Genomic DNA, 13,870 nt, shown 5'->3' on the forward strand with positions numbered 1-13,870 from the left:
TGCAGAGATAATGATGGTGCCAGAACTGTGGAGCAGAACCCAAGAGAAAATAAATTAGCAGGCCACTTGCCCGACCTGATTTTAATCTCCCTTCTGCAATCCTGTTGACTCACAATAACCTCTCACTCCCCTGTTTACAAAGGGTGACGATGTTGGAGGTTTGAACATATATTGGGGTCTTTCATCATACACTCAGGGAAGTTCTTCTGCATGAATTAAGACTTCATGAAATACAATAAATGGCTTTGACAGAATGGCCACCTTTAGCAAATTCTAAACATCCTCCACCAATAAAACTAAAAGGTTAAATCAATTAGAGTTTCATATTCAAAATTATTTTCGGGCATGTCAACCCTGCAACTGTAGAACAATCCCATTAGGTGTTTCACCACACCCTTGTGGCCAACGTCCTTAAAATTAATCTTGTTTAAACCTAACCAAGGCCTGCAATGATGGAAAGCAGTACACATCCTCCCTATGAATGTCATTAATAAATAAGAGCAGCCAGCAGCTGGGCGGAATGCCCATCATCTTGCTGCAGACATTTCTGGGGCAGCATGGTGGCGCAGAGGTAGAGAACCGGGTTCAAATCTTGACGACAGGAGCTGTCTGTACAAGAGTTTGTACGTTCTCCCCGTGATCGTTTTTCCTGGGTGCTCCGATTTCCTCCCACACCCCGCAGACATACAGGTTTATAGGTTAACTGGCTTTGGTAAAGATTATAGATTGGACCCAGAGCGTGTGTAGGATAGTGCTAGTGTGTGGGGATCGCTGGTCAGCGTGGACTCCGTGAGCTAAAGTGCCTGTTTCCGCGATGTATCTCTAAACAAAGGTAAAATTTCTTTCAAGTGTTCATTGGAGATTTAGAACTCTCATGCCCACAATAAAACAAAACAAACTGACTTTCCAAAAAACAACTCGGTTTGGACTAGACGTTGAGGGCATTTAAGAGCAAATTCCCACTGTTATTTCTTCAGACCAATGCATGGCTCTTAAAAAAAATTTACAAGCACCCTTTCTTTCAATTACAGAATGGTTACAAAGAAACTGTGTTTCACTTCTCTTTGCCGAGTTGTATGTTCCCTAAACAGCATTCATGCCCATCAGGAGCTCCTAAAAACAAACACTTCAAATTTGATATAAACGATTAGAGTCATGTTAAAAGTGGCATTTAAACCGCAAAATTTGAGCACTAAAACAGGTCCTGTGCTATTCCAGGCAACTGGTGCAGAGCGCATAGAATCAGAGCACTGAAACTTGCCCCAACTTGTCTTCATCTGGTCCATATCTGCCCACATTTTTCCTATCTATACACCTGTCAAAATCGCTTTTAAAATGTCATTATAGTATCCACCTCCAATACACCCTCTGACATGCTCATTTCATATACACAACCCTCCATGTGGAAAAATTGCCTCTTGGGTCAGTTTTAAATCTTTCTTCTCTCACTGAGCCTACACCCTATGGATTTTCACTCCCAATGGGATTAAATATTTACCTTACATAGGCTCCTCATGATTTTATTTACCTCGCCCCTCAACCTCCTCACCATATCACTGACCTCTGGGAAGCAAAGCAGATTTTGAAGACTCTTTTCACTACAGCTATGGTATAAAGGCGGCATGGAGGCACAGTGTTAAGAGTTGCTGCCTCACAATGCCAGGAACCTGGGTTCGATCCTGACGAATATGGAATGGTATGGAGTTTGTACCTTCTCCCCGTAACCTGCATGGGTTTTCTCCGGGATCTCCAGTTTCCTTCCATACTCCAGATGTACAGGTTGTAGGTTAATTGGCTTGGTATAAATTGTAAATTGTCCCTAGTGTGTCCCTAATATAGGATAGTATTTGTGTGCGGGGATCGCTGGTCTATCGGACTTGGCCAGAGGCACCAAGATATGCATTCTGATATGTAAATTGATGAACTTCACCAGAGGCACCAAGATATTCCAAGCTGCAGTCAGTTCAAGGAGCACCCAGTACACAATTTATATTTAAAAATGGCAGCAATCTTGAAAGGAGCTCTAGCGATTAGTTCTACATAAAGTTTGCCACAGGCGATAGACCAGGAGATGATGCAAGCATGATCTCAACAGTGACAGTGTAGACTCTTGCCATCTCGTATCTGAACCCAGTGAACGTCATAACTTTTCTCCGAGATTTCCAATTTCTGCTAGCAGTGGAAGGAACTTGCTCTGCACAACTAAGGGATCGTGGGTGCACAACTGATCCTGAGTGAACATCACAGACTCGCCAACGTTAACCATGCACTGATTGATTTTAAGAAACATATGAATTGCTTAGTAAATCTGTGTTAAAGTCGGATGGGAATAATGTATGTTGCTCAGATGCCCACCTCACTCAAGATTCCACATCGAACTGGCTATTTTGATCAAGTTGGCCTAATATTTCTTCATTTCAAACTTGACATAAAATGCAATTCCCACCAATAACAGAGAAGTTCCTGAGCAAAAGCAAGTACTTTCTTGTTATTTATTCACAACTCCACTCCATCGTCCAACCAACCATGAATACCAAGTCCACAGCTGCAAAACTGCCTCTGGGTGGAACTGTCCATTGCATGGATTTTCCCACCCAGCCGCTCAATGTAATGATTGATAAGCAGTAAAAGTAAAATCCTGGAAAAGGGTCTCAAGCCAAACGTCACATCCATGCTTTCCAGAGATATTGTCTGACCTGCTGGTTTACTCGAGTACTTTATGTTCTTTTGCTAAAAATAAAATCCTGAATACATGAACCCTTACCAAAACTTAATTGGAAATCAAGGAAAGCAGTGCAATGGAATTCAGCCCAGCAGGAATACCGAATCAAACAGCACATAATGAGATCACTTACCCATCATGGTCCTGCTGGGTCTTAAAATTCTCCAACAGGCGATGAGCTAGCACATGATGAGCATTGGGCCTATATTCGCAGGAGTTTAGAAAATGAGGGAGGACCTCATTGAAACGTACAGAATAGTGAAAGGCTTAGATAGAGTGAATGTGGAGAGGATGTTTCCACAAGTGGAAAAATCTAGGACCAGAGGTCATAGCCTCAGAATTAAAGGACGTTCTTTTAGGAAGGGGGTGAGGAGGATTTTCTTCAGTCAGAAGGTTATGAATCTGTGGAATTCTTTGCCACAGAAGGCTGTGGAGGCAAAGTCAGTGGATATATTTAAGGCAGAGAGATAGATTCTTGATTAGTATGGGTGTCAGAGGTTATGGGGAGAAGGCAAGGGATTTTGGGTTAGGAGGGAGAGATGGATCAGCCGTGATTGAATGGTGGAGTAGACTCAATATGCCGAATGGCCTAATTCTACTCCTATCGCTTATGTTCATATGACCAGGACCCACTTCTGGGTGAGAAAGCGAGTGTGCGTGCTGGGGCAGAGAGAATTCCAGACATTTGAGGCTGGGAGCTGTGCCTTCATCTGCCAATGGAATACATTCAAAGGAAAGGAGTTAATATTGTAGGAATGGAGTATGCAACAGAGCTGAGGCAGAGTAATGAGACGCAGGTAAAAAGAAAGAAGCCCTACTAGGGCGGTAATAGAAAAGGCATGATTTATTACTGTGAAACTACAAAGTTATCATTAAGCCAAACACCTAATTGGAGTTTTGAATGTGTACTGTGTTTCAGTTACAGTGCTAAAATCCCCCTCCCCTGTCAGTTACTGTCATTAGTCACAAGTAATTAAGTTTGAATAATTAGTGAAAATAACAGCCAACAAAACAAAAGGCTTCTTTTGCCACTATGCAGTCTACAAGGTTGACAAGTACCTCCATCAAGAACCCCTTCAGTTTAAAGGGAGAAAGATTTGTTATTTTGATTGACAAATGGATAGATATTATCAGGAAACCAGGAAGACTGCTGGTGATTTTCTTCAAAAATAAAGGATTCTTTTATGCTTAAGATTGTATAACAAATGGATCAAAATGCTTTGATTTGATCAAAAGAATTTGCATCAGGAGTACAGGCAGGATGTTTTGCACTCCAATTCTGGAGTGGGACCTGAATCTCCAATCTTCGGAAAATGGGGAGTCAACTTCCTTACCCACCGAGCCACAGTAGTTTTACAACTGCATGTTGCAAGTACAATTCATCAGAGTTAATGGTTTGCTCGCCAAACGCTCCAAGGAGCAGATGCCCAACATTCAGGTGGAGTTTACTCACTGAAGTAAGCCGTCGGCCGGGCCACCGTCCAAGACATCAGAGATTATGATGGAGGTTTCACCATTCTCGAAGTTGGGGTTATCTCTCCCTCCCGACACTGCGATACCAAACCCGCGCTTCGAATCCTGGGAAGGGGTGAATAAATAGCATCACAATTGTTAAGACATTTATCCGTGTTTAACTTGAAACAATTAATACAAGAACAGGTGCAAAAGAAAAACCTTAAAAAAAATATTTGAGCAGTTCAAGCATATTACCCACCGGGTAGACAAATGCAAAACAGGCCTGAACTTCAAACTGCCTCATTGGTGACCCTCGGACTAGCTTTGATCGGACTTTACTGGCTTTACCTTTCACTGAATGTTAATCCCTTATCATGTATCTGCACACTGAATGGCTCGAGTGTAATCATGTATGGTCTTTCTGCTAACTGGTTAGCACGCAAAAGCTTTTTGCTGTACCTCGGTACACATGACAATAAACTAAAACTGAACTGAACATTATAGATATCCAATTATCATCAAGCATTAACTGCTGGTTAAAAGTTGAAGAGCTGTTGTTATGCTTTTTTAACATTAATTAATGTTGGTTAATATGTTTGCAGTTGAGATTCCAACCACCAGTAGGAACAGGGTAGATCTGCCATAACCCAATTGTTGCGTTCATCGGGGGAAAGAGAGTGAGGGGCGAGAGAGATTCGGACGTGATAAACTCCTGAAGGATTTTCAAAAATAACTTATTATTTTTCAATTTTTTTTTAAAGCTTTAGATTTATTTTTGTTACTGTAAGCTAAAAATGCCGAAGGCTATAGGTTACGTTGCTTGTGAGTATCATTGCACAAGTTTCAACAGAAGGAAATGCTTGCCAATTTCCATGGCCACCCGTGGTGAAACTGACAGATTGTGTTCTTAAGATACAATGGTGTCAGATTTCTGTGGGGAAGTTATATAAAAACACTTTTTCCCTGAACTGGTATTTTTGCAAGACAACTCTGTCTGCTTCGTAAATTTCCAAAGTAACTTTTACGCAGTTTTCTCGTTCCCAATCAAAATAGTGCTATAACCAATTCAGCCCTCATGGTACAAGTAATATTCCCCAAATCAACAACCATGTCATAGAAACACCCAGTAGCACTCCACAGCACCCAATAATATAGCATTATATACCCAATAATAAGGGTCTCGACTCAAAACATCACTTATTCCTTTTCTCCAGAGATGCCGTCTGACCCACTCCAGCTTTTTGTGTCTAACTAAGGTTTAAGCCAGCAGATGCAGTTCCTTCCTACAAAATATAGCATTATTACACCCATACCGCAATGACAACTGGTACGTTCCTGAAGTGCCTAGTGTTGGGCAGAATGTGTAACATTCTGGAGCAATATTAATCCCGGAAGGAGGTTAAATCAGAGGTTATGGGGAGAAGGCAGAAAAATTGGGTTAGGAGGAAGAGATAGATCAGCCATGATTGAATGGCAAAGTAGACTTGAAGGGCCGAATGACCTAATTCTACTCCTATCACTTATGACCTAATTTCATCTGAAGGAGCTGCTGAAATTCAGGATATGGGAAGTTCATATCATGGACAAAAAAACAGGAAAGAGACATTCAGAATCACTGGTATGCAACATAATTGGGATAAAGAGACACAGAATACTTAATAAATGTTTGAAAAACGTGACTTGCTCAATAAATTTAATTACTGCTTTACAAGTTTAGCATAGACGTTCAATAAAGCTTTCAACGTTGAATAAATGAAACAAACCCAGTTATTTTTGATGTGTAATGATTGAGGATATACATAGTTACTAGCAAGAAAGGATGCTAAAAATCTAACTGCTCCACAACTGGTGTAGCTTATTCTTTGAAACAAGATATCACTTCTGAAATCAGGATATTACTGTTAATCCAATGAATGAAGGGTATTAATTCAACGCATCTGTAGACAGGCAGATCAACTATTTGGAAATGACAACAATGTCCTTTTAGTGGCCAAATAAACTTCAGAATGAATTCTCAGTTTTATTTTTAAAAAGTGTACATTTATACAGTAATGCCACATCCAAAGTTTATATCTTTCATTTAAAAATAGTACCATAAGGATGTGAGGCAGCCATTCTGCCCCATGAATTTGCTCTGCCATTCATTTAGATCATGCTCGATTACTCCGAGAAAATCAAAAAAGAGAACTTACCTTTTGTAAAGTCACAGTGAACTGCTCCCATATCACCTCCTCCATGACTGTGGCCTGTGGAAAACAAGAAGCCTTTGTAATACTCATTACAGGTCTTAAACACAAAACAGACATGTGGCCATTTATGCTTTGGATGAGCCTCCACCTGTTCCGGTTTCACACACACTCAGCAGATCCTTCTATTACTTGCTAACTGCAGTGTTTATCCAGCTTTCCTTACAAGTATGTATAATACCTCAACCATTCTGTGTGAAAGAAAGTTCCATACCATCACTCATCACTGAATGAAGGAGTTTCAGTAAACATTCCCTTTAGATTAATAGTTACCATCTTATATTATATGGCTCATTCTATATGGAAGCTTTACTACAGCAATCCTATTACATTTTTTCATAACTTTAAATAACTCCTAGGCTTGGGTAAAACATTCACCTTTACTGGAGTAAATGAGATTGACACTACCTCAGTTCCCTGCGAATACTTCATAATATACAGGCCAAAGCTGTTTGGCTTTGGGTTCAAGTTTAATGCAAATTAGGTTTTTCAATTCTACTTCTCAAGAAATGAACCAGTCTGCTTTTTAAAGAGTGTTATACAAAGGGTCCAAAGTACTGGCCAGAGTGAACAGCAGAAAGTGACGATGCCTGTCTGCTTTCCTTTAATTAGCACACAAAATGGCGAAGTTATCAGCTGCGATAAAAAAATTACCCTGGCAGGGTCCTTTCAACTTACAAATCCTGCCATCTTTGAAAAATTTTTACAAGCAATAAACACCAATAAATACAATGCCTTTCAAACTCAAGGGGCCCTTTTCTTTTAGTAATACAGCAAAGAAACCGGCCCTTCGGCCCACCAATCCCGTAGCGACCATCAATCACCCGTTAACACAAGTTCCATGCATTCCCACTTTCTCATTCACTTCCTACACACCAGGGGCAATTAACCTGCAAATAGACACCGCTTTGGGATGTGGGAGGAAACTCGAGCACCCAGAGAAAACCCATGCTCGCTTGGTTAGATCCCATATAATCTAACGTCCCAGACCAGTGATTATGCAGCATCTTATCAAGGATGTCTACGCCTTCCTCAGAGAAAGAGAGTAGATTTATTCATATATTCTTCCAAAAACGTGCAATAGCATCTTTCATGTCCATTACAAGCTCTTAGGAACTTAGCAATTGTGGTCACTAATATGATACAGAAAACATGGCAGGCAATTTTTATTTAACAAGTTCCCAAGATCAGCACTATGGTTAAAAAAAAAAGGGTGAAGGGTCTTGACCCAAAACGTCACCCATTCCTTCTCTCCAGAGATGCTGCCTGTCCCGCTGAGTTGCTCCAGTATTTTGTGTCTATCTAATGCTGATACATTATTTTTGCCTATATCACACATGCACGAGTTGCCACATTTTGGCGCCATTTACAAAAAGTACAGCGTCCGGTGCACATACTCGATATACTGGAGCAGCTCCCGATCCAGGTAAGCCCCATCATCCTCAACTGGCTCGACCCGCAGACCAACATCTCTCTCATCCCTTGACCACCTTTATGTCTCGGGGGGGGGGGGGGGCTTCTGAAGCCGACCTTGACAGCAATACCCCAGTCCCTCGCCTACAGACACTCCCCGCATTGTCATCGCCAGCGGCTCCGTCCAACTCCTCGGTTCTCCGGGACCGAGCTCAGCGGCTTCTAACCTTCCTCAGGGGTCTTGTGGTCAAAGGTATTTGTCTGTTAAATCCTAACCCCGAGGGGCAGGTGGGTACACCATGGCAACACCCACACATTACCAACACCAGGGACGCTTGGCCCCTACATGCCCCGAGTCCACATACATCTTGATTCACCCTCAGTCACGGAGAGCAAAGATCAGGGCAAGGTACCATGCGTGGTTGTAGAATAAATATCGACTGGCCTCAGGACACCCAAGAGTACGTCCTGACTCTTCAAATTAGTGCCTTTACATCTACTATGTTCAGCTGAGGGATTTGGGAATCTTGTTTTAATGACTGAAAGACTGCACCTCCCTGCAAAACATCTTTACAAAATGGGCCTTATAATTAGCAGAGAGAAACTTGGTCCACAAAAGAAAAATTAACAACACTCAAAGAGGCTGAAAGAAATACATATGTCTTAAATGTTAGTCAAGTGTTGGTCTCGAGTTCTGTGCTCAAGTTTCTCAAATGAAATTTGAATACAATCTGCAAATCCAAGTCAGAACTAACACCTAATCAGCCATGAGTGACAAAGGAAAGACACATGTTTACCGTAAATAGCTCAACAAAAAAGTTAAAACATCCAAGGGGGGGGGGGGGGGGGGGGGGGGGGAAAGAGTTAAAATCTTTACAATATCAAACTGATTCTGTCCAGAATGGGCAGAGTAAAAGGTAATTTATTTATTTTTTAAGGAATTTAACTAAACAGTTTACTGGAAGAAAAATGTGTAGGGCTACTGGTTAAAAGAAATGTGCAGGGGGAAGTAAAATGGAACAAATTGGTCTTTCATAAGAATTCAGAGACCCTATCAGTCATTCCACAATTCATTTGGCGTAAACGTGATGATTTATTTATAAAATTACTGCATACATATTTTCTGCAAACGGATTTACTTAGCTAACAGTGTTGCACCATTCATTCAATTCTAGTTTGCATCTGAAGAAATTGGTTGTCTGGACAACAATTAAATCTCTTAACTGGCAGCATTATACCAGTTTAAACTGCAGCAGTAGAAGATAGTTAGCGAGAATGTTCAATTACCGGAGACAAACTTTGGGTCACCTTAGCATGGAAAGAGACAAAAAGTGTACACAGTCCAATTATGAAAAACAAAAAAAAGTTTGAAAGCGGAAAGAAGAGGCAAGTGACTCACAAATCCCCTGTAAAGCCTGAACGAATGCATCAGATGGGCCCATTTTCTTTGCAATGTCTGCAGGGACTTCATATCGAGATGCAATGTTGCACTATAGCAATCATCCACAGCTAGTCAGCCTTACGGGCGGGATACATCCATTTCCAGAATTCATCAAGCTGGATTACTTAACCTTAATACACTGCTGCCCTACATGTACCACAAATCCAGCCAGTTGCAATTGTAACAGGGAGGCACCACAGCTCATTCAGGATGCAAGTCAGTCACAGAACCTTGGCCACTACACTGAAATTTAGCACATTACAATTCCGTACATACTAAGTAGGAATTGTGGCAAATGATCTTTGCAAATAAAACTGCCAATCACATCCAAACTTCGGAATAAAGAGTCGGTGCATATTATATTGGTCACTCAAGTTAAAACTGAACTTGCTTTTTATCTGCTGTACTAATATATAAAAACACTACATCTCAACAGTATTACAATAATGGATTAAGCAAGTGAACTGCAGAAATGAACCAGTGTTATGTTAACTACTTGCTGCCCATACCTTAAAAACCATAAAACCAAGAAATCACATCTCTTTCAGGTCTGTTTAGGAACCAAATTTGGCATTAAACAGATACTCTGTCATATTTAAAAATCAATAGAAGTTACGACTAAAATTAGACAATTCCCACAATAGATGATTGCAGAACACGGTAGAGTGGAAGCAAATAAAATGCAAAGGGTTACTTTGAAGTTGAAATATCACAGGCACCTGGAAATGTGGCTCAGGGGATTGGTCAAATATTTGTAGGAATACTGGGCACAGCTGATGGCCATTCAGATCAGGATGTCCACGTTAAACAAAAAACAAAAAAAGGCGTATAAAGTGCTGGGGTAACTCAGCAGGTCAGGTGCATCTCTGGAGAACATGGTGGGGCAGCACAGTGGTGCAGTGGTAGAGATGCTGCTGGCAGAGATGCTGATCCAGGTTTGATCCTGACTACGGGTGCTGTCTGTACAAAGTTGGTCCATTCTCCCCGTGACCTACGTGGGTCTTCTCTGGGTGCTCCGGTTTCTTCCCACACTCCAAAGACATACAGGTTTGCAGGTTAATTGGGTTTGGTAGCGTTGTAAATTGTCTCCCTTGCGTAGGTTAGTGTAGTGTTAGCGTGCGGGAATCGCTGATCAGCGCAGACTCGGTGAGCCGAAGGGCTTGTTTCTGCATTGTATCTCTAAACTAAACATGGATAGGTGATGTTTCAGATCAGGGGCTTTCTTCAGACATTATGTAGAAGAGGGTGGGGGCAGGGAGGGAAAGCAGGAAGAGAGGCGAGGGCAGGACGAAGTCTGGCAAATGATTGGTGGACACGGGTGAGGGGGTTGGTTGGGCAATGGGCAGAGATGAAAAGCCAAAAGCTAATGAGATGAAAAACTTCTGATGTGATGACAGAGGGGGGATATAGGTGGAAGGGAGAAAAGGAGAAATGGGTGTGTATTCAGGTGATGTATAGGGACAAGAAGGTCCAGTGGCAGAGGGTGGGGGCGGGGAGGAGAGATGGTATATTTAGGTTGGTTACTCAAATTTGGAGAATTTAATGTTTGTGCTTGTTGGGTTGTAAACTACCCAAGAAGAACGAGGTGCCATTCCTCCAGTTTCCATGTGGACTGGCTCAGGCAGTTGGGGTGGCCCAGAAAAGAAAGGGCAGTGTGGGAATAAGAAGAGGTAAAATAGTGGCAACCCAGGTAGAACGAGCACAAGTGTTCAGCAAAAGTGTCGGCGAGTCTACACATGGTCTCACCAATGTGAAGGAGGCCACGTCAAGAGCACCGAATGCGGTAGGTGAGGTTAGAGGAGGTGCACATGAACTTCTGTTACACCAGGAAGGTCTCTGTGGTCCCTGAATGGAGGTGAGAGAGAGAGGATAGAGTGACAGTCGTTACATCTCCTGCAGTTGCAGGGATAAATACCTGGGGAAGGGGTGGTTTTGGTGGGAAACAATGTGAACTGAGCTGTTCTATAAAAAATACCCTTTAATAAAATCTGACTTGCACTTTAACCACATGTGATTTTTTTTTCTATTACAAATCTCAACTTGTGGAGTACAGAGGCAATGATAGGTCTTTGTACCAAACAATATGGAGGGCACTGTATGTAAAGAGTGCCCCCAGTGTAGGATAGTGTTAATGTGCAGGGATTGATGGTCGGTGCGGACTCAGGACAAAGGGCCTGTTTCCGTGCTGTATCTCTAAACTAAACAAAATCAGTTTAAGTTATTTTCAATGTATAAAGCATCCAGTATTGCAAAAGTTCACACAAGGCTCCTTGGAACTGATCTACCCCCCCAAACAGATTTGACATACATTAAAATCACCAGGCAGGGAGCAAGCCCAAGCCATAGATAAAATACAGACTGCTGGGTGAACTCTGTGGGTCAGGCAGCATCTGCGGAGGGAAATGGATAGACAATTTTTTGCGTCGGCAACCCTTCTTCAGAATGGTGGAGAAAAGGGGAAAATAGATAGTAGAAAGAAGAGGGGATCGGGTGCAGCAAAAGCTGGGAAGCAATGGGTGGAGTAGTTGATTGTCAGATGAGTCAAGGGGGGGGGAGAGAAGAGCCAAAATAGTAACTAATTCAGAGGTGGGGGGGGGGGGGGGGGGGGGCATTGCGAGGGGGTCCTCATAGAACTCCTGGAGAACTTCTGCAAAGTGGGCATTAAAATGGAGTCACTAGATTCCAGCATCTGAGCTCTCGTGTATCCATAATAAAATACGTCGTTGACATGTTTTAACTCAACTGCTGAGTTTACAGAGCGTTAATAATACGGTCTCCTTTACCAACAGAACACATTACTGTATCTTTAAACATCTGTCTAATATACAAAGATAGACATTAGCATGAACAACCCATGGGCAAACCAAATAGTTGCAGAACACACACCTAGGTCAGGTAGTGAAAAACATTAGTTATAGAAGAATAAATTAGGCCTTGGTTGGAGTATTTATTCCAATTTCAGGCAATGCAGTATAAGAAACAAAGTCAAGACTTTGAAAGAATGTGCAGAGATTTAAACAAGGCATGAGGGCTTTATCATTACATGTAGAGACAGGTAGGATTGTTTTCTTCAGAGGAGAAATGTGAAAAATATGCAAACTTTGAATAGTTTTGATGAATAAATAATGTGAAAGTGCTTACAGCTGCAGGGGGGTCAGTAACCAGAGGAGAGCTGTGAACTTTGTACAGTGATTGGGAAGAGAAAACGTATAATCTCGAATCGATGCGATCTTGGACAGTGGAAGCAGCTGGAAATACTTGAAGGGAGAAAATTGCAAGATTATTGGGACAAAGATAGAGCAAATAGGCAAGTCACCTGTTAATGAAAAAGGGAACTCCAAGTTAACTCTGCTCCATTATTAGGTGCACAAGGAATGGCTTCCTGCTAAAACGAGTGAAGACTGTAACAGTTGTCTTCCACCCCATCGCACAATCTGTCCTTGCCTCTGACTGCACCCCTCCATCCTAGGGAACCATCTAAAACTGAAATGCATCATTTGAAATCCTGGAGTATCTGACTTCTGCAATGTTTGACTACGCCTGTTTCAGTTCAGCTTTTCACAAAGCCTTATTCAAAGCACCTGTTACCTACAGACGTGGCTGGGACCTCCTTATTCTGCGAGTATTGAACAATAAGTTGCTGCCTTTGTGCTAACCAACCCCATTAAACGATTAGTGATTTACATCAAAAATCAGGAGACAGAAGAGACTGCAATTGCTAGAATCTGGAACAAAAGAAAATTGAAGGAACATAGTAGGTCAAGCAGAACCTGTGGATGAAAAGGATGCCAGATCTCAGCTCAAAATGTTGATTATCCCTCTGCCTCCACAAATGCTGCCTGACCCAGAGTTCCTCCGGCAGTTTGTTTTCTTCAAAAACCACTCAATGTATTTACCCCACCCCACCCCATCCCATCCCTGACACCCTCCAACCTGCTAGGATTTCTGCACACTAATCCTAACCTCCCGAGATTCTCAATTAGCAGTTGTCATGGTTTCAGCTACAAAGGCTTTAAAGCTTTAAAATTCCCTCCCCAATGTATTTTATCCTCTCTCCCTTCTCAAAACTTGCATGTTGACCAAACATTCGCCCCTGATATCTCACAAGGTGGAACTTGGTTTTGATTTTGCTCTGTGAAATGCCTTGAAACAGGCATTTGTTATGGTGGCAAAGGGCTGTCATCCTGGAGTCAGCCAAGGCATAAATAGGCAGGTGACCTGCTGCATCAAATTAAGACTCTTGGAGACATTGATTGCACAAAGCTAAAAAAAAATTGCACCCACTTCCAGCAATATGTGAACTACTCTGAAAGGCAGCCATTTTATCTAATAATCTCTGCAGCGTGAAAAATGCAACAAATAACCCATTAAAACATGTTTCTCACTGAATCCACCCAAGGGCTTAAAAGTAAACTGAATTACTTTTTATTTCTGATTTCAAAAGAATGTGAAAGTGTTTTATTTTCGCTGTGTTTGGTTCCATGTCTGTAGTAAGTAGTGTAGGCAAGGAGGCATTCTCTTCCCACCATTCAGCTCCAGAATAGCAACATAGGACCATGAGAAAAACAGCACAATAAACAGTCATACAAAAGA

The 13,870-nt window shown here is 41.8% G+C and overlaps 1 protein-coding gene across 6 annotated transcripts in view; it reads right to left on the reverse strand.

Annotated features, from left to right (window-relative positions):
- Positions 1–13,870, reverse strand: part of tjp2a (tight junction protein 2a (zona occludens 2)) — a 109,132-nt gene that overhangs the window by 56,607 nt on the left and 38,655 nt on the right. For all 6 annotated transcript variants that reach the window (XM_055632500.1, XM_055632502.1, XM_055632497.1 and 3 more), the window contains exons 2-3: positions 6,370–6,423; positions 4,176–4,300 (exon numbers count right to left, since the gene is read on the reverse strand). In XM_055632500.1, the coding sequence (XP_055488475.1) occupies positions 4,176–4,300; positions 6,370–6,414 (170 nt within the window). In that variant the 5' untranslated portion in view covers positions 6,415–6,423. The remainder of the gene's footprint in view (positions 1–4,175; positions 4,301–6,369; positions 6,424–13,870) is intronic.

This window comes from Leucoraja erinacea, chromosome 3 (assembly GCF_028641065.1).
Source record: "Leucoraja erinacea ecotype New England chromosome 3, Leri_hhj_1, whole genome shotgun sequence".
Lineage (NCBI taxonomy): Eukaryota > Metazoa > Chordata > Chondrichthyes > Rajiformes > Rajidae > Leucoraja > Leucoraja erinaceus.